The following is a 21,453-nucleotide window of genomic DNA, read 5'->3' as shown; positions in this document are numbered from 1 at the left end:
ATTTTTTAAATCTTTAATTAACTAGCTGTTCATTTTTTTCGTTAGTTAATTGAAATTGTTAGAATACCAGCTAAACATTGAAAAATTAGTTTCCTATTTCCGACTAACACGATTTTTCGAAAAAGCTGTTTTTTTGTTTAAGTTTTTCCTTGGTTTTTAATGGTTTGGTTTGTAAATAATAAATGGAAATAAATAAATGTTCCCCCACTGTATTCGTGTGTTTGCCGACAGAATTTTCAGTTTTAGTTAATACATAAACCAAAAAAGGTAATAGATTAATCCAATTGAAAATATGGAATAGGTACAATTGTATGGCAGGAAGGCAACACAGCTGATTGTCAAAGATAGATACTTCGCGTGGTTGCGGTTTTTGCATAAAGCAATGTTCCTGTCGAAGCATTCCGTGCGGGTCTTAAGGCCTCTCTACCCGCTTTTTGTAAAGGAAGGTATTGCTACCGGACAATGAACCATCCAAGTAACCATCCTTTGAAACAAATTAACCATACTTTCACGCTTTACAGGGCAAACCCGCGAAATTAAAAGATGGGTCGCCCCAGTGCTCAAGGAGGTGAATAAGCGGAAGAAAAAGATGGGACCAGAACCGGAGAGGCCGCGATCTTCATTTATCGAATGGAATTACAATGCGGAATTGTTCGCATTCAACAAACGATTGAAAGAGGACATGGATTTGGCGAAACTTCAACAAGCATTCGTTCACAGATCGTATATTATCCAAGAAGAGCAGAAGCAAAGAGCAGTAGGTGTGCAAGAACCTAATATTGGATTGAATGGTAACCGCACACTGATTCAGAATGGCGAAACAATTATCAATGGGTACACAGAAGGATTTCTCAAGTTTTTCCTTCCCAAAATGCCAGCGTCATTAGTTGCATCCGTGCAAAAACAACTTACTTCAGATCAGGCCCTTGCATATCTCGCTGAGAATCTTGGGATGGGTGACTTAGTTTTGAGTTCGGAGTTCCCATTACAGGAAGGAACGCTTGCTGATACATTTAAAGCCGTTGTTGGATCACTACTTTCATCTTCTGGCGAGGAAAAAGCATACACATTTGTCCGTGATTTTGTCTGTACTCAATTAAATCAGAAAGACTTAGCTGAATGGATTGAGATTGAGAAACCTTTCGAACAATTGAAAGAGGTTTGCAACGGAATAAATATTGGTGAACCGGAACCGCGACTGATTGGCGAATCAGCTAAAAATACAGTACTGGCAGCATACAACGTTGGAATTTATAGCGACAAGAAGCTGATTGGAAGCGGTAAGAAATAAATGAAAGGTCTGACTGTTTTCCGAAACTAATTGCAAATTTATTCTTAGGTTTTGGAGAAAGCATAGCCACAGCTATCGACGTTGCCGCGTATAATGCACTGCGTGAATTGTGGGGCTTCCCTGAGAATATGAAACCGTTTGATTTCAACATTCAAATTGAAAAAGTTTCAAAAATGAAAGTAGTGAATCCAAGTTGAGTTAGAAGCATTTGTTGAAAATAAAGTTAGTTATAATCATTAAATTGTTTTTTATCTACAAGCATTGTGTTGGGAAAAAACGCTTTTTTTGCCTTCCAAAATCGGCACATCTACGCAGCTGATGGGTCCTGATATTGGTTACAGAATTACAGTATACCTCGAATCGAGACATGCAAACATCACTGTGAAAACTTCCACATAAGTTGTCAATGCCATCCTCCTGACCATTTACCAGGTGTACAAGCTTAAATCCGTTGTTTTTTTTTTCAAGAAATGAATTTTTTTTATAGGAACCAAAAAAACTTTATTTAGAATACTGGACGTCTGCGTAAGAATCGAAGTACTGCTCAGCGAGCGAATGGCCCATGGATGAAAATAGATGATAGTCGGATGGGGCCAGGTCTGTTGAATAAGCGGGGAGGGATAGTATCCCCCTGTTGAGCATTTCCAAGTAGTTTCGAACTTTTTTTTACGTGTGCGATGGAGCACTATCACGGAGAAAAATCAGCTTTCATGTCTTTACTGATATTCCGGTCGTTTTCCACTCAGAGCACGGTGCAATTTGATGAGTTGTTAGGGATAACGCTAGGCATCGACAGTTTCACCAGGTTTCAACAGTTTATAGTAGACAGTACCCCGCTGATCCCACCACACGCACAGCATCATCTTCCGTCCGAAACGATTTGGTCTTGCAGAAGATGCAAGCTAAATTACGCATGTATTTCGGCCATCTGCCTAACTTTCAATTCATGCGATACCCATTTTCCAATTTTTTTAACCTTACCCATTGCACGTAGAATCATGGAAACGGTTTGTTGAGAAACACCTAATTACTTGGCGAGGATTTTCTGCGTGTGTTGTCCTTAACTTTCCTGGGTCGATTTTCATGCTCCTTATCGCTTAGAGTGAAATCGCCATCTTTGAACTGACAAAACTAGTCTCGGCACGTTGTTTCCTATGAACATTGTAGCCGTAGGCCTCCACAAGCATTCGATGCGATTCAGCGGCTGATTCCTTCAAACTGAAGCAAAAAAGTAGAGCTTCCCGTTAATGGTTTTTTTTTCGGGAACAAAACTGGACCTGATTAGTGAAGAGAAAAAATATGTTTTTGCAAAATTGCTGATGATATGGACTGATAATTGTTGACAAATGTCGTAAAAAAAAAAATATGGCGTGCTCATAGCAGCTTGATACGCTCACTAATGCCATCCGTGAGCAAACATCGGATTTAAGCTTGTACACCTGGTATATCTATATTTACTGTGTGTTAACCGTCGAAAACGGTGAATGTACCTTCTTTTTTTCTTTTTGATTACAGGTGATGATGAAAAGATTTTCAAACATTAATAATTAGCATCGCTACAATCGTTACGGTCTTGAATGAAGTGCTCTAACACACTTCCAAGGCCCTGATCCAATATGGATTGTTGCGCCAACGATTATTATTATTATTGCTACAATTTGCTCATCCAAGAAAATACGCATTCTACTGGTGCAATGCTTCCTTGACTATTTAAAAATTGGACCCAAAATAATTGATGTGAAGAAGCATTTTTTAAGTAGTCTAAAAGGTCGATTTTATTAGTAAAGTCTTGTTGTGGATTTACAGGGAATTTTGAAGCAATTTCGCCAATTTCTTCTGGAGTTTATTTAATCTTTTGAAATACCCCACTAGATATCTCTAGTGATTGAATGTTCATCCTAGAATGCAAAATCTGTCCAGCAATCTAAGGCAGTAAAACCCTATTCTAGTTTGGTTAAGCAAAGATGATGTACCCAAAACTTGGACAAAAGTTAAATTGCGATGTTATGGTCAATGGGTCATTAATCTGTTTCTAGTAGTAAAATTGTCCTCAATATTGCTGGAAACCTCGCAGTAATGTATCTGAATGATGCTTATAATGGTATAGTGCAAGTCATGAATTAACTTGATATTATAATGGGATTTTATTATTATAACTTTTGCTCAGAAGCTAACGCTAGGCATATAACATAGTTTGAACGTTTCCCCACTAAAGAAACTAGAAAAGCCCATATAGCGTGTTTTTTGGCGCCAAATTGTTACTTCAAGTACACCCTCGCCTTATTTTCACTGACGGAAACCATTTCTATGGTGCAATCTAACAAAACTCTCAAAAACCGTTTTTGAAAAAAATTGTATTTTTTAAATTATCAGCATTTTGAATTGCAACTAAATTCAAGCGCACTGGAAAGCTCGCACCATTATGAATCACGTCACAAGTCGCGTCAAAAACTTCAGTAGGGCGGCAACTGGCAGTTGCTCATTAAAAACTCAAAATATTAAAATTAATTTTGCGCGTCAAACCTGACCTACGCCATTGCTCCAGCTGAGGCAGGGTCTGCCACGTCTTCTCTTTCTACCATAGATAGTGCCCTTATAGACTGGTCCGCTATTGCCCGACTAAATTCAGTTTCTTTGGAGACAGATTTAAATTTTGACGATCATTTCAATGTGAGTTAACACTTTTTAAACTTGAACTCGAATTTTAATAGATAAAGTATGAAGTATGAAGGAAGGTCTTAAGACATTATATGCAAGACATTCAAACCCTGCTCAGTGCCAAACCAAAATTTCAGCGAATTTATAAAAAAAAACGTACATTCTATCGCCACTCAGGAACGGGCGTTATTTCCATCCTTTCTGTTGAAAACTGATTTATTACTTGAAAAGTAACAAGCACTAAGCCGAGTGCTTCCACGTAGATAAGAATCAAATTACTCGCTCAGTGACGTCAAACGAAGTGTCCGCTTTTTTTTCCCGCCATGCGAGTATTCGATTTTTAAACTATTGTAATTAATAAATGAGCTTTCCGAATTGGTTTTTTTCAACGGATATGGTAATTGGGGTACATATACTTATTTTCTATAGCGCGGAGACCGGATGGTACAAAGTTATTTACTATTACGCCAGCAAATGTGATTTTTTCAGTAGGGTAACGGCAGCATTCATAAAGCGACAATTGTGAAAAAGCAAAGAGGAGATTGTGAAAGCTTAGAAGTCGCTGAAAAATCAGTTCACTTCTGAGATATGGTCGCTGTTTCCATAACATAAAAGTAATTCGAGGTTTTCACATTCGTAGCTCACGAATCTCTATACCTTTTAGTCATCTTTTAAGAAAACCTGAATATACTCTATATGAATCCTTAATACCCAGCGAACGTAGTGAAAACTATTAGCACAAGTGATGATTACCTTTTCTACATCCTTCGTTGTCTAGATGTTATACAGATATTCAGACCATAATAACTATCTCTGCTCCTCTTTTAAATGGACTTGGGGCCATCTATGCCGGGGTTGTGAGTCCGAAAGGCGTCATGGGTTTGGGCCTCAGTACCGCGACAAATCTCGGGAAGCGCAACGTAACGCACATGGTGATAACATGAAATTTACTATAGCTCTGGTCAACATATACGGACTAACAAGCGAAATAAAATTGCTGGGGTTGATGTTTGACCTGTTCATCGCAGCACCCGCAGGCTTCTCATCTTGTATTATAGGAAAAATGCTTGGTATCCTAGAAGAAAGGCTAGTTTCCCTTTTGGATCCTTCTGTATTGGCCACATTAACGCTTTGGTCACTTTGATCATTGCGGCACAGTGCGCGAAATTGAGATCAGCTTTTCACTTGTTTTTCATCATTTTCGAGAAAACTTTCGAAAGGTCCAACATGGACTGCACCTCATGTACTCAATGTAGGTACAGCCGATGTATCGGATGCTGTATCGAAGTAAATTCTCAGAAGAATTTTAACTTTAAAATCGAGTCCGAAAAGGCTGCGTTCTATTGCCGATGCTATTCCTTCCCGTTATCGGCGACGTACTTCATGTCGTTTTGTCCGGTGGCCTAGGATGTCTCGAACACCTCGACTAGGTCAGCATCTTCTTGCTCTCACACCCAGTCATAGAATTTGGCCAAATAATTCCGCATTTGGAGAAGGAGACAAGAACAGTCGGCCTAAAGATAATTACAAACAAACCCTAGGTTCCTATGTGCGTTAATGGACAGAGCAATGAAGGCAGCGATCGATATATCTGAGTACCGTTTTACTGCCGACGGTGGTAGAAAACTTGATTTTGTCCGACACATTAAATGCGCTAGATCCACTTTCAGTATCATCATCATCAATGGCGCAACAACCGGTATCCGGTCTAAGCCTGCCTTAATAAGGACCTCCAGACTTCCCGGGTTTGCGGCTAATAACAACCCTACTTTCAAATACACTATTTACATAATGCTACAAGATTTCGTAATGACAAAGTGCGGCTACATCCTGGACCTAGACCCTGAGCCTGTACCACGAATTTCGCTTTAACATTTCTGGAGCCTAATCTGGGATAGCTAAGCTAACGATCAATGCAATAAAAAAAATCGACTCCGAAAACGTCCTAAAATTTGAAAATACGCCTATTGTGGGCAAACGCATGCAAGAATTCAATTTGCACATTTGAAATGACAATTTTTAAACATGACAAAAACGACCAACATGCCGACCGCAACAACGAAGGTTGGATACACTAGATGGTGAATTGAGAGCTTCTTGACTTCAATCAGATCAGGCCTACGGCCGAGAAAAATCCAGACGAACCAAGCTCCGCTACTGAAGGGAACCAAAGCTAAAGAAACAGAGTTCGATTCTCAATAAAAACGAAAAACAAAAATGTAATAATTATATGCATTGTTCAATGCTATAACTCAAATAAAATTACGCGTCTTCTGGATTATTATTTTAGCGGGAAAAAGTTTTCGAACTTTTATTAAATATTCAGAATTCTTATTCAAAGCTTATATCTAACGTTGGACATAATATAATATTAACAATAATAATTGATTAAATAATATTTTATGTACATCGTATAAAATCTGCCACTGCTTTCTTATAACTGCTGAGAGTCCATTATTAAATTGCCGTCTTTATCTTTTAATCTAACCCTACCAGTTGAGTATCTCGTTTCCTGGCTTCCATCAGGATAAACTATTTTCACGGTCCCATCAGGATATTCACGTCGTTTATGGACCTTGGTATGAACTTCTTTTTGTCCATTAGGAAATGATAAAATCTTGTCTCCAGTTTTGAGTTGAACTAATCTCGTTCCATCCGGATATCGCCACTCTTCTACTTTTGTTGGATCCGTTGGATTAGCAATTCGGATGGTACCATTTTCAAAGTGAACCTCAACAGTACCGTCTTTATATCGATGTTCAGTTTGACCATTCGGGAACTCAAGAATTTCTAAACCATCGAGATAAGTGGTATGCCACGTATTTGTCTGCGCATAGTAGTATTTAACAGTGCCTTCGTTGATATTTGTTTCTTTTATATCTTTGTTATAGTAGAGCATCCGAATTAGCATCCCATCCGCGGATATTTTTTTCAAATTTCCATTTGTATACCAAATGTCCTTGCTGCCATCAGAATTCAAAATTTCGCGCTTAAATTCATCTTGTGTTTGAGATGTTTTTGGATTAGAATCTGTCTGTGCATTGTCTTGAGAAACCTCATTCTCACTAGCTTCACTTTCATTATCTTCAGGCTCTTCACTTCGTTGATGGTTTTTAAAGTAGGCACTTTCGTTCTCTTCAAGCGTATCACTATCGTCACTATTATTAGGTTGAGCTTGCTTTTCTTTGGACGCATTTGAAGAGATAACAGTCTTTTTTATTCTACGTCCACAAATTTTTCCAGTATGGGATGTAACTTTAGCTACTAGCGGCTTCGAGTGCTGATTTTTCGCTTCAACTACCGATGGAATCTAAAAAAGAATGGATGTCTTTTGATTTCCGTTAGAATAAATCTGCCTAACAAATGAGGTTATATTGCTGCTCTTGAATGGTAAAAGGAAAGCACATAAAATTTTGATGGTTGGTTGGTTTTGATTGATGTTTGCCCAAGACATGCATCCTGAACCACCATCGACAGCTGCGATATTCTCACCTTCTCATGATGGCCGTCGGAAACTGTTTCAGGGGCGGATAGCCTGTGCAATAAAACACATAAGAACCGAATATGGGAAGATAACCCAAAATAAAAAACAAAAAGCAAATATGAAATGAACCTGGATAACTGTCGGAAAGGTCTTCCGACGGGCAATCTTTTAGTTCAATAGATTAAAAGTCCTAGAGGATCTTCTATGGAAAACGCAGAAGAAATCTTTGACTTTTTCTTGCAGCCAGCATGTACATAAGCGATCACGCAAGGCAACTCAATGCGTCTCGATGGATGGACCCACTTATACGGAAATCCTGAGAATCCGAGATCTTTCCCAGGAAGTGGAAGAAGGGGATGAACGTTAATGTTCCGAAAAAGGTCACCTATGTTGAGTGACAATTGGAGGGATATCTGCGTGCTAATTACCGTTGTAAAGGCTATAGTTAAAACAATCCTGGAACATATTAAGAAATATCTCGATCGACAGATAGTATGCTTTGAGCATATCAACACCTCGCAGATGATCTTGGAAGATTGCGCGGAGTTTACGTCTCCATTTCTCTTGCCCTTCATCGATTTCGAGAAAGCTTTCGACAGGGCCCCTATGCGGGAGGGACATTCCGGAGAAACTAATGACTATTATCAGAGCGTCATATGATAGCGCAAAATGTCACGAGCTAATGCGAGATAAAATTTCGTAGGCATTTGAGCTCCAAAGTGGAATTCGTCAACGTTGTATCTTGTCGCCGATATTATTTCTGTTTTTTACCGGTGAAGTTCTCCATCCAGCCTTGTATGGCTTCAATGATGATATCTGTTTGATCTCCCACCGAGTCATGGGACTTGGTCAAATGACTCCGGTTATGAAAAGAGAGGCTAGACTGGAAGTAGACACTATCAAAACCAAGATTTTTAGTCTGAGTAGTCATAGTGCTCTTCTTATCTACATTTGAGCAGAGCATGGAAAGCGTTGATCAAATTGCACATCTACCAAGTGTCGTTTTTGCAAACGGTGGCAACGCCCGAACCATTAAAATGCGCAATATCCGCGTTGGCTGCCTTGTCTAAAATCTCGAAATGCAGTTATCTCAACACTAAGATCAAGTTATGATTGTCCTGTGCTAATGTACTTTTTGTGTTGCTATAGGGGAGTAGCGCATGGGAAGCGATCACCACGGTTACTCAAAAGCTCCAAGTCTTCGTCAATACTTGCTTGCGGCATATCATCCGAGTACGCTGGCCTGTTAAAATTTTAAACGAAGAACTTTGTCGGCGTACAGGCCCCAGGTGACAACTCCATCGATGACTATGCGATGCAGTAGAATCCAATATCAGAAGATGGCTGACGAGTGGGTTGCTCCAGGAGCACATGGCGCAGAATAGAGGAGAAGGAGTGCAAGCGTGACTGGAAGTCCTAGCGGGAATTGAATCACTGAAACACACTAAATATTTAGGTATGATGATCGATGGAGGTGGAAAGGAAAAAAAAAAGAAAGATTTAAGAGCACACAATTCGGCATAGTCCTTACTTGGGTTTCGATGTGAGGAATAAAGTCCAAAAATTGTCAGATATTGAAAGGCTGTCAGGACGACTGGAAGAAGTAAATCCGTACGACCTACTCTCATGAGGTACGAATTGCCAAAGGGCTAAAGCTTCTAAGGAGCAGCTACTTTCGCAGGCCAACCAAAGTGCATGGATTGACTACAGGGTCTTTTACCCACAAATGTGAAGCCGAAAATCGCAATCGTAACTTAGCGAGAGGTGATTTTAATATGTAAAATCCGGCGCTAACAGCGTACGTTACTCTGGATTTAGCCTTTTGAGGATTTTCACATCTTTAAAAAAAGAAAAAACTAGAAGAGCACTAAAGGCCCTGGGAAATTGAACAAGTCGGAATACCGGAAACTGGACCCTTCATGTATGAGTATATATTGAAGAGATGAATATTATGCTCATCCTAAACAAAAAAAATTGCCTATTACAGTATACTGATGTTTACATATGTATATACGCATATACCTATTTGAATTGATCATATGCATCTGAATATTTCCACTTTACTCCATTCACCGAAGGATACATATACAAGTACGTAAGTTGAATGGCGCTGGTACTAACGTAATTACACATATACATATCTATCTGGATGGGACACTAAACACAAACTTCAGTAACAAATTCATATGCATATGTCTTCCGTGGGTTTTGTTCCAGATAAAACCTTAAAAAGCAAAAAAAGAAAACAAGTTGGAATACCGGAAGCTGGGCGCTTCAAGTAGAAAGATTTTGTGTTCGTCTATGTCAAGAATTTTCTTTTCTTCTTTTTGCAATTCGTACATAGCCAAAAATTCAAAACATTTCTTCATTTATGTCCAAACTTCAAGATATATTTCCATATTAAAGATAGAAGTTGTACGCAAGCATACGTGTATATATAATACTTATACAATTGGATACAACCCGCGAATTTCATTCGCATATACAAATATATGTATGTTTGTCTCGAGTAATTGATACTGATACATAAATAACTAAAAAATAAAAAGGAAAACTAAGATGTTCCCTTTTTTCTTTTCCTGTCAGAACCGAACATGCGTACCGCAGTTTATCCTCTCGAAAAGCAGGGGTATTGTAGGCGTTCTCACAGGCCATAATTCACTAGCTGGGCATATTATTATTATTCTGTTAAGGGAAAGTCGCACCGCGTCCTTGAAGAACTATTGTGCCCCTTTTACTGGTTATAGTGTACCTATTGATCATAGTATCTCAAGCAGGCCTATAATCGTTAGGAACTTTAGTATGTTCCCTACTTCCAGATCTTTCAGCTTTGCATCTGGGCATATCTTCAGAATAGGAATTATTCAAGATGATACGTGTCCCTCCTGTAATGAGGAAGCGGAATCCACGGAGCGTTTCCTATGTGAATGCTCCGACTATGGGCGCATCAGGCATCAGATCTTCGGTGCCGATGTTCTCCAATTGCGATGGGTAGCATGGCATCCACTAACGGAAATCCTGCGATACGTTAACAAATCCGGGATATTCCGTTAGATGGGGATATCGAGTGCAATGGGCCACCACGGCCTGAGTGCTCAGAAGCTATTGCTTCTCCCCCACCCATACACACACATACACAAACAATTCGTATAAATTTGCCGGTCCCCAAAGTTCATTATCCCGATATTTTGTACTAAATCGTCAGCTCCTTGATGGTACGAATTAACGGGATTCTAATGTATTGCTTTACCACTAAATCCTTTGAAATTAATAATTATTTTAACTATCATTTTATTTTAGAAAATCTTGCTATTGTAATTTTAACAACATCATAATGAATTATTTTCGGGACTGCTTTCATGATTTCATTGTACAGCCATACTGGTACTTTGGGCTGACGAGGAGGCGGGAACCAAGTCGTCCGAATCAACACCAAGTGGCCAAGGAGAACCTCTACGCGGTGGCACCGGGAAACGTTACATTCACATTGACTTGCTGGTCCCGATGCACGGGGACTCATTTAAAGTGGCTTCGGCCACAAAGCCTCACCAGAGGTTATCTGGTTCCATAGAAAGTCAGGTAGCATTCGAGCTCATATGTCTCGGGAGAATGTGAATGTGATGTGAGAGGCATGTACTCTCACCCCCGTTAATTGCTGTTAGCCACCAAGTGGGAGTTTCATGAGGGTGTGGTTACTTTCACGTCGCGGATGGAGGCCTTCGAGCCTCAAGAGTGGCGTTTTGCTGTACAGCTCGGGTGCCGCACTTTTGAATTCAGTACAGACTTTAGGTAGATCATGCATCCACCAGTAAGAATGCGAAGACTTGGAGTCAATATAGGCTGCAACCGTTGTTGCTTATCCCGACGTGTCTTAGGAAGACCGTGGGATTAGATCTAAATGGTGAGAACTCATGTTTAACCACCCGGACGTAATTGTACAGTCATATTTTGCCAAAATAAAAAAAAACAAACATTCTGCAGAAGGAAAAAAGTTGACGATGAACATAAATTGAATACCGCGAGTACTAACGTACACATATATCCATCTTGATTGGACACTACTCACATCATAAATGTGTAAATGACTTCTTGAGTGCCCAAACGCAACTCCAGCGGCGTTGCTCAGTTATCTCACCACTTTTCAACAACAAAAAGAAGTGTAGGAACACCGATGACTAGGAAATATTGCAATATCACATGAAACAACGTGGTCCGATCACTTTTAAAATTATAATGTGCTCTCAAGCGCGACAAACCAAAATTGAGGCCGAAAAAGAAGTACTCGGGGAAAGAAAATTGACACCTCTCCACAATAGGACATCTGGTCATAAAGGGATTAGGACGGTCGTTGGAAAGGGGGTACAGGTATAAGAAAACGTCAAATACTTGATAAGATCTCAATATTTGATTTTTTTAAATTTGGAAAATTAAAGCGACTATGGTTGCTTATAGGCACTAATGGGTTACAAATTATTCGCCTGAAATCGTTAATATGCTTCGAACGCTAAACAGTGGACTTTATCCAAATTTATGATCCCTACAATTTATAGATTTACGTTTTACATTATTGAAATGTTTAGATAAATTCCCTTTAAATCAAATGAAATTAACAAATGGATAGAAATACTCACTGTTTTAGGTACCAACTTAGCAATGCTCTTATTAATTTCTTGTAGCATTTTATTGTTGCTATTTCGCATCAGTCTCGCATTCTCGTTTTCCAACCTTTTCTTCTCCTTCTTCAAAACATCAATTTCTATCGAGAACTCTTTCAAGTCTTTCTCGAGATTCCTAATCTGGGCCCGTAATCTTGCCTGGGCGGCAGTGTGTTTAGTTTCTTTTTCACGATTTTCCTTCTGCAATTGCTCTACTTTCTCTTTTAACTTTAAAACATCTTCACATTCCTTTCGATTCTTTGCTCGATGTTCTTTGACTAGCTTTTCGTATTTCTTTTTCTCCTCTTCCATTTTCATACGTTCATCATGAAGTTGTATTTCTAGTTTAATCTGCTCGTCTTTGAATTTTTCGCCAAGTTCTTGCCGCTCCTGGTCCAACCGGATTTTCTCAATTTCGCATTCTTGTTTGAGTTTTACTAATTCAACGTTATTCTTCTGGAAGTCGGCTATTTCACGTTCTAAGTCAACTAGGCGGGTTTTTAAACGATCGGTTTTCTCCATTAAATCAACTTGTTGATGATCAATTACATTATTTGTTAATGTTGTGGACTGGTCATTATCCAGTGTTGATTCATGTGATAAGTTATTGAGTTCTGATACTTGATTATTTGTTTCCCTATTTGGGGTTGAAGTATTGCTTTCATCCTGAGAGTTCTCAGTTCCATCGTCCGACTCCGACGTTATTTCATTCACTTCAACTTCATCTGAGAAGCGCACTCTATATTTCACCAGTTTCGAATTACTGCTTTCCTCCTCCTCGTTATCTGCTGTTGAGGCATCAGAATCGTCAATGTGTACTCTGTTGTTTATGTCGAACGGAAGGGGAGAAACCCTCTTCGATTTCAAAGAGGATATTTCAGCACTAGATTCTTGGTCAATGTCCTTCGACGGGCTTTGGACGTTCTTGAGCCAACGTTGCAATATACTCGAGTCGACAAGAATACTGCCCTCTCGAGCTTTTTTTTCAAGCAATTCAAATAGACTTAGATTTTCTAATTCATCATCAGGTAAACTGAAATCCGTACTGTTGCCTTCTACGTATTTCTGTAGGTTGTCAAGTGAAAATGGTTTGATGTTGTTTGGGTTCAGCACGTCCGCCCAAGACGAGGCTAATATGCTATCTGGAGAGTTATCTCTATTGCTTGGCGGTATTTCGAAAGAAACACGTTCATGTTGGCTACTATTAAAAAGATTCGGGGTGTCATGGTCACCCTTATCACCGAATGCCTTGCTTGGAATCTTTTGAAACGCATTCAGCAGCGACGATTCTAAATATTTCCCATTTTCGCTATCACACAAAACATTATTATCACTTGAAACATTATTTTCACATTTATTCGATGAGGATGGTTCTCGGAATGGACCGTTGCTAGTGAATTTCTTAGGTAACTTTTCGGGTGGACGAGAGTGTTTGATTCTGTGTGCAAATTTGTACTTCGGTAAATTATGCAAACGAAACTTTTCCGGGTCGACTTTGAATCGATTTGTAAGACCTTCTCCTTTCTTTAGAAATGGTCGTTTGACGACTCGACTATTTTCACAATTTTTTCGGTTTTCCATCCGTTTACACATTATATCCTTGGTAGCATTATCTTGTGAAGTAATTTCCATTTGCCTAATGTTAGCAGCTTTCTCTATCTTTAAAGTTGACTGTTTAACATCGCTCCCATCTCGATCTATCTCTAGTTGCGGACCAATACTGCTTACTGAATTTGAAAAACCATGTTTCTCGTAAAGCAGTCTCTGCTCTTCCTCGAGAAGTTGCCGTTGAGAATTCTGTCGCTGAATTAAGATCTTCTGCTGTTGCGCTTGCCATTTTTTCAATTCTTCCAAGCGTTTCAGGATAGCTTCTGGCGAATTGTGATTATTGGGATCCATGAATCAACTTGCTCTTCACTTAATTTTCAGTTTTAAAACAAAATTAGTTCGTGCACAACGTTTGACGTTCCATTTCAATTCAAACTTGTTTACAAAGTTGGGCAACAGAAAGATGAAAAGTGCACCTGCACGGATTGTGGATTTGCTACAATAATACAATCGTATGCAAACACTAAATAGTTCGTTCAATGCACTTGTCATGAGTATGGCACGTTTTAGCAGAGCAATAGCTTTTCTAGCACTTTCTATTAAAGAGAAGATCGTCGTATAAGGGGCTGTCACAGAAAGGAAATATTTACTGTTTGTTGAGTTGCCGCAAGCGAGGTGTGATCTGTAGAGTCGACGGAAAGGCGTATAGCATTGACAAAATGAGGTATTTTTGCTCAAGTCAAGCGCTAATTGGACAAATATTTTAATGTATGATAACTTTCCTGCAGCGAAGTCCAAACATCTGCATCGATTTTGGAGCCAGCAACACACATTATGCCTTGTCCTCCAACAGTTGCCTGGGATGCTCAAGCAATGCCCTGGACGGTGCCTAGCTATAGTGGGCTAATGGAATTCACCGGGATTCGGCAGCCTGATTTTGACCCAATGAAAACTCTATGCAGCAAAAAACGAAAATCCCTCCTTGATGGCGAAGTGTGAGTAGAGAAATGCTAGCTTACGTGCTGTAGGGAGCGTTGTCAATGATAATTGTGCTCAATAATGAGTGTTAGTTTATATAAATTAGGAGGACATCCTTACTTTTATGATCAAAGGTGGTGGCTTGCTCGTTGACTCAAGAGACTTATATTTAAATCAACCGAGCTAATTTCAAAATAGTTGAAGCTCATCCATAGGTTGAGTTCACCAGCTAATGAAGTGCAATAAGAAATTAATGTCACCAATTCTGCAATTAAAACAGTAAATAGTAGGCTTAGTCAGAAAACCAATTAGGTGAATGTTTTGCAAGTAGTATTTCTGAAAACTGCATGAGCAAATCACAGAAGTGTCAACTCTTGAAACTATTACCTGGAAAAATATGTATGGTTGTGAAACATAGCAACAACCACACCTACGCCTCATCGCTGTTGGTTCTTTACAGTGTAACTCAACTCCCCCATGATTTTCCGAGAAGTTTCCACTTTTCCACTGATCTACGTCATTCATTTCTAGGAAGTCTCACTCGCCGGCCATTCTGGGATAGTGGGTTCTATTCAATGACAGTGGAATTATCGACGTTTCCCAACGTGTCACCTATTCACTGCCAGTTCCGCTTTCTGATTAACATGTTCCCGGATATCTGACCCGTATGTGGAGGAAGTTCTTCATTCACCACCAGAATACTCTGATGACATGACCCAAAGGTGAATTGATGAAGGCTTGGAACTCCCTTGTCACATTGACGCTCATTTTCCATATAACACTCCTATAAAACATTGGCATAGAACAACTCAAATTTGATGTTGGCAGAAACAACACTATCGTTCGCACTGTTCGATGTTCTATTCACTAATGCAAATAGGAAAAGTGCAACGACTCGTCGGACTGAGAATCTGAGTTTTGTTGGTGTTTATTTTCAGTCCGACTCCGCGATTCGGTTATCACCTAGTAGTGGGAATGCTTTGCAAGCACCAAACTCCTTTATATCTGGTGCGGATGAAGTGCCGGCCAGGTCCAAGAATATTGCAAGACCTGGCTGTTTGCGGGAACATGGAGTCGGATCGATAAAAGTAAGGTATACTACTGTATACTGAACCACAAAAAACCTTGAAGGTGATCGTAATCTTTTCGATGGTCCTGTGAGCAATGTCAAGGATTTCTAATCCAATATAATTAGCAGCTGAAGAGGTAGGAAGAACATTTCACCATGGTCCTGAATCTCATAACGTCCAGTAAAGTGCCACCTATCGTGAATGATATCGACAAGCGATCGTAATATACGGATGGTGACTGTCCTGCTAAAACAAGGACAAAATTATCTTTACCATCAACGCATAAATACAGAGTAAAGCTGCCGAACTTGACGGTCTCTATGCGGAGGTCCATGCAGCCCTTGCAGTCTCTGCAGAAATGCTACTTCCACTCATTCATAAAACTTAGAAATCTTTCCCAATGTTTGGAAGAAAGGTTCTTCTTGTATCGACCATGTTGACACACTCTGGGTCATTGTGCAGCATTGTGCGAAACTTAGATAATCGCTCTACCCGTTTCAAATTTCTAGGTTATCAACTTATTGGATTTTCTTCTTATCTGCTCGGATGTCAGACCTCTATAACTTTCTTGAGGTTTACTATGTAATGGATTGTGTTTCATTAAATGATCATGAAGAAAAATGAATTTCTGTATCGTAGGGAATTTCGAGTTTATTTTACTACCCCATCCTAAAGATCAAATTGCAAGTTTCAATTCAAGAAAAAAAACACGTAATGCTTGTGTTACCCGCAAAGTCGTGCTCGCATCCCGCGGCAGATCCAGAAATGTGAATAACTTCGAAGAGGGAAATCGAACATCTTCGCCTCAGCAAGGCGTATTTTGCGTTGTTCTCCGACAGTTGCCTGACTTGTAAGGCTTGTCAATATGTTTGCCGTGCATCCCCTTTGATTTACTGTCAAAGATATTTATTTTAAGTGGACTTACGTCGCAGTTTGCTTTAGAGGATATTTACATACAAAGAGTACCATGATCCTCGTTATGGGCGAATTATATTGAACGATATATACTATTGTCACAAAATTTTATGTGATGTTTGTTGCGTCAATTACATTTGCGCATCATCGTCGACGATTCTTGACTTCAGTCCCCTAGCACTTCTTAGTTAGTTTTTACTTTCTCCTCCACTCCTTCGGGTAATGTAGTTCCCCTAGAGCTACACTTACACGTTGACTTTCTAAGATATTGGATTCGACGAGATGGTAGACTGAAGTGTGACCCATCCTCCTACTTTTATTTTCTAATCTAATAATCTGACGTTAACGTATTTCATCTTTCGATATTTTCGGATTGAGTGAGGTTTAGTCCTTCGAAATGTTGAGTTTTCATATGAACTTCAAGAATACCAGTTGACCCTAAGTTGAAATCAACCTCGGTGTACAGGCCGGAAATTTGTGAGCAAGTTGCTTAGAAGGCAATGAGAATCAGTTTTTATATAAAGGAAAAGAATTGCTGTTTTGCTATATAACGGAGATTGCTTTTGTTGAATTGTACAGTGCAGAGTGGGCACTGTCGAAATTGTATCCAATTTAAGGGGTTCTCGGGATTTGGAGAACAATATTTTTCGATTATTTTCAAAGAAACTTGATAATATTTTTTGTTGAGGATGCTGGGAGTCCTGAGTTCCGACTCACTTAGTGACGGACCGAACCACTTGGGAAGCAACTTACTCCCTCTTTTGTAGTTCACGGACTCCTCTTTTTTGAGTTAAACCCAAGTTTACAAAAAAGCAAAAAAAGTTAACTGACAGTTTCGTCCAGGGCAGAAGCAACTCGTCAGACGCTGCCGCACCTCTGCCCTGGGAGCAGCGTGAACGAAAGTGACGATTACGTGATTATGATTGAGAATTCCATGGTTACATGATTTTAAACGTAAACGAGCTCTCATCATTACGGGTGTAATCACGTAATTATAATCATATAATCATCAGTCTTGGTCAATCTCGCTATTTAATAACATGATTTCAATCGGAGATGCGTTTGATGAAATGATGTTAAGGATAATGGTTTTTGATGTGCCTGTATCAGACATCAAACAGACAAACGTCTGCGTCTGCCTAGGGGAACAGTCAGACAAATAACTGTGGCTGAGTCTGCGCATTTCAATTTACGATTTCGGCTTGCTGCTAACACGTAATAGATATATATGTTTCCTCATACCCAATTTACAATCATCTATGGGTGCATCGTGAAGGGGTGTTTGCAAATTGTAGGCAGATATGTACATATCTATAGGGTGTTCGTCACAAGCCAAATATACATATGTATATATATGTGTACTATAAGTTTTAATATTCCCAATTCAGAAGCATGCAGTGAGCAAAATTGAAATTCGGGCGCCCTAGTAAGAAATAAAACCGTGCAGAAAGGAGGGATGAAAGAAGTTATATGTGTTATATTTTTTTATTGGAACCTGTTAGAAAATTAACGAAAAGTAGAAAATGCAACCTTTACTGAGAGCGAATTACTAGATGCTGAACATATTCGGCTTAATTTTCTTTTCAATTCTTCGACAAAATTGTGTGGTTTTGTAAGTGTTTTTCTGCTCGAAGTCGCGAACGTTCCGAAGTTAATCATCGACGTAATCCTCCGGTTCTTAATAATTCTGCAATACAAAGATCGTGGAAGAGCTTTGTCTACCTTCATTATTGGACAATAGTTTAACCATTCATAACCATGCTTTAATGGCATGAATGGCTTCACTTCTATAAAATTTCACGTTCTTGCAAGTACCATTACCGCCAGCTCGTCTGAAAAACAATCGACATTGCATCTTTTACCACATACTGTTCCTCGCCAGGTGCCCATCGCGCAGCACTTACTAACGGCTGATGTCACCCGAGCAAAGAGCAGATCTTAAAACGGGCTCTCGACTATCGGAAGCAGCTTGTTGAATATCACCCTCTGCAATATTTTCTCCATAGTGTCTAAAGCGATATAAGGATGCACTAGGTGTTTTTTTTGGTTTTGATAGTAGAATCAATCTTTGTCTCTTCCACTGGCAGGGAAACACTCCTTCCACTATGCACAATTAAAATTTTCTTATGAACCATGCAGCCCTGATTTTAGCAGCCAACTTCAGGGTTTTGTTCGGAATCTCGTCCAATCCCCGAGCGTTTTTATCCCCAATTCGCCCACAGATCTCTTGTAGTTTTTACTCGGTCACCCCAGAGACCGAGAAGACGACCTGTTGGATCTTTGGTTGACGTGACGGGAATTGTGATTATTTTGGACAAATTTGGGTGATTTTTGTCTACGAATATTGTTCATTACAACTTTGTAAGTAGCGTCTCATGGATTCGTATTTATATCAAGGCACAGCTGCTTATATTCCCTATCGTCTTCTTTGGGCTAGTTCGAAGATCGCGGTATTCTTTCTCCATCGGCCATTGTTTTGGCTTTCCTTTTGTCCTTTAGCAAAATCTCCTCGCTTGCAGACCCTTATGCCATAGTGGTTTCGTGAGTTTTTTCAGAACAAATAAATGATAACTTTCCACCCCACGCGGTACCCTCTTTATAACTAGTGTCAAAACTAATACCAGCTTCGGAAAGTAATAATCGAAGCCTTTCGTTTGATACCCCACATGATTATATTCCTTAAAATGAATTTACACTCTCCTTTTGCCTGTATGGGATCCCCAACTTAAACTCAATGTAGAAGAATGTTACTCACTGCATGCCTGGACGTTAGCCGTTCCAACCTTCCCATAAAATTTTGTGCCAATAGATGTAACGCCTTCTGAGAAAAGTGCATATAACAAACAATGAACCAATTTTAATAAGATGGATTTTGTACAATTTGTTCCTGAAAGACCTCTAAAGAGGATCCAACAGATAGCCTGTTAAAAAGGACACGACAAATAGGCCACTTTGTACAAATGGGTAGAAATTGGCTACATGTAGAATACAGATGCTATATTTACTTAGTTGAAATTAATGTCCATGTTTTTTTTACAGTTGGTATATAAGTTGAGAAAACAACTAGGTGTTTTTCTTTATCCTGTAAATATTTTTATTTATTTTTTCCTCCGTATACAATTGTTTCGGAGACCACGTGCCTCCTTCCTCAGTGCTAGTACCTAATTCATTAGGAGGCACGTGGACTCCGAAACAATTGTATGCGGGGAAAAAAATAAAAATAAATAAAAATATTTATAGGATAAGGAAAAACACCTAGTTGTTTTCTCAACTTACTATATTTACTTCTTTAAAATAAATTTGTCAACGCTTTCAAGAATATTTAATTACACTTTTTGCAGCCCAACAAAACAACACATCACTGAAGAGAAAATGGCAGCACACCTTGATGGGCTTCACATCTCATCGGATTACATTTCGCACAGACTCAATTCACCAAATACATCTTCAACAATAGTTACTGTCCCCTTTGACATGCAAATGGATCCAAATATCAATACCAATAAAGAATGCAACATTGCCATGTCAGCAAAAGACCTCGAGGAGAAGCTGAAAAATGCAAATCGGATCACTATCTGTGATGAAATTCGCCGACTGCACACTGAAGATGCAATTATTCCCAAAGCCTTGTTAGCACGTTATGAGCAACCCTGCAAGGCATTGGTTCTTTGGCAACCACCACAAAAACTTGCCGATATGATAGTGCCTGCAACACAAAAGGACGATGAAATCAGTGAAGATGAGGAAAAAGATAATAATAATGCAGTTAACAGTGTAGATTTAAATTATTGTATGGATGTCGAGATGTAGTGTTAAGTTTTGCTCCCTGTTGTGTTCTTGAGTATGATAAGGAACGATTTTATGAATGAGTTTACGTAGAAGTCTTCAGTATAAGGATTCGAAAGTTTAAAAGTAGATTACGTGTAAGTTTTATACATATATATAGTTGTTCAATTATGTTTGAATGCTTCATACCTATCGGCCAAGTAAGTTAGTAGACACAAAGGCAATAACTGGTTTTGAAAATTTTCGCGGACGGACAGAGGTGTCTGAACAGCCCGCCAAATAAATAATTGTTCATAGATACTATTACTACACTGTGATACAGTTGTTTTTCTCCATAAATTTCCACGAGTTACAGACTGAAAATGATAATTTCACTCTACATAGTTTACTTCCACCCAATTTCTCATAACAACTAGCCTTTGTGCGCTGACTCGAATCATCAATTTACTATACTCTTCCGGAAATGAGACCTTATATTGCTTATGATTTCATTGTAAAGTATTCAACATCAAATAAAAGATCTCCTAATGAAGCTATATAGTTTTTTTACAAATCTTTATTTAGGGGGCTCGTCTACCACGTTGACTGTGAGTGGCTCCAGCCTCAGCGATCGGCAAAGGGTGCACTCACAATAAAACAGGCGAGAAAGTCCATTGTCAGTAATGTACGCTATTTATATTTCCCGACGTAAGAAATTTTTTAATTATATGCGCTGTGACTATCCAAAAAAGCGGTAGAGGATCATTTTGAACAATAGATAGTATACATTTTTTTAACGACTGACCCCGGTGAATCCGGCAGGATGATAATTATTTCCAATCTGTCAGTTAATAATGAACTGTGCAATCAAGTTACTTCACTTATTTTGTAGCCTAAAAGAACACCACTGGATGAAGATGTTTTGATGAATCATGTCCGATTTGAGGACATGATCCAATTGAAATGGCGTTGCGCCGTTCGTGTAGAAAGTTGCAAGAGAAGTATTTTCGAAGAATGCGATTATGCAATTCACATTGGTTGGCTAAAATTTGGCTTGAACACCCGATTCGATGGGAAACGACTTAATAG

At 39.2% G+C, this 21,453-nt stretch overlaps 3 protein-coding genes across 4 annotated transcripts; 2 read left to right on the top strand and 1 right to left on the bottom strand.

Moving 5' to 3' along the window:
- Positions 1–300: 300 nt before the first annotated feature.
- Positions 301–1,549, top strand: LOC119659088 (39S ribosomal protein L44, mitochondrial). The gene is made up of 3 exons (XM_038067001.1): positions 301–446; positions 522–1,280; positions 1,340–1,549. Exons 1-3 carry the CDS (start codon positions 383–385, stop codon positions 1,486–1,488), a joined length of 972 nt encoding a protein of 323 aa, XP_037922929.1. The 5' UTR covers positions 301–382; the 3' UTR covers positions 1,489–1,549.
- A 4,719-nt stretch (positions 1,550–6,268) lies between these two features.
- Positions 6,269–13,987, bottom strand: LOC119660026 (centromere protein J). The gene is made up of 2 exons (XM_038068403.1): positions 12,065–13,987; positions 6,269–7,259 (listed from the first exon to the last, which is right to left on the bottom strand). The coding sequence occupies exons 1-2, from the start codon at positions 13,985–13,987 to the stop codon at positions 6,384–6,386; spliced, it is 2,799 nt and encodes a 932-aa protein (XP_037924331.1). The 3' UTR covers positions 6,269–6,383.
- Positions 13,988–14,225: 238 nt separating this feature from the next.
- Positions 14,226–20,917, top strand: LOC119660141. Of its 2 annotated transcripts, none has more exons than XM_038068540.1 (3): positions 14,226–14,360; positions 14,430–14,631; positions 19,941–20,917. In XM_038068540.1, exons 2-3 carry the CDS (start codon positions 14,471–14,473, stop codon positions 20,407–20,409), a joined length of 630 nt encoding a protein of 209 aa, XP_037924468.1. In that variant the 5' UTR covers positions 14,226–14,360; positions 14,430–14,470; the 3' UTR covers positions 20,410–20,917. The 2 variants fall into 2 exon arrangements, with proteins under 2 accessions (XP_037924468.1, XP_037924467.1); XM_038068539.1 differs by having other exon boundaries at positions 14,235–14,360; positions 14,425–14,631.
- The last annotated feature ends 536 nt before the right edge of the window (positions 20,918–21,453 follow it).

This window comes from Hermetia illucens, chromosome 6 (genome assembly GCF_905115235.1).
Source record: "Hermetia illucens chromosome 6, iHerIll2.2.curated.20191125, whole genome shotgun sequence".
Classification (NCBI taxonomy): Eukaryota; Metazoa; Arthropoda; class Insecta; order Diptera; family Stratiomyidae; genus Hermetia; species Hermetia illucens.
Note: the sequence above shows the minus strand (reverse complement) of the source record. Positions and strands in the feature narration are given on the sequence as shown.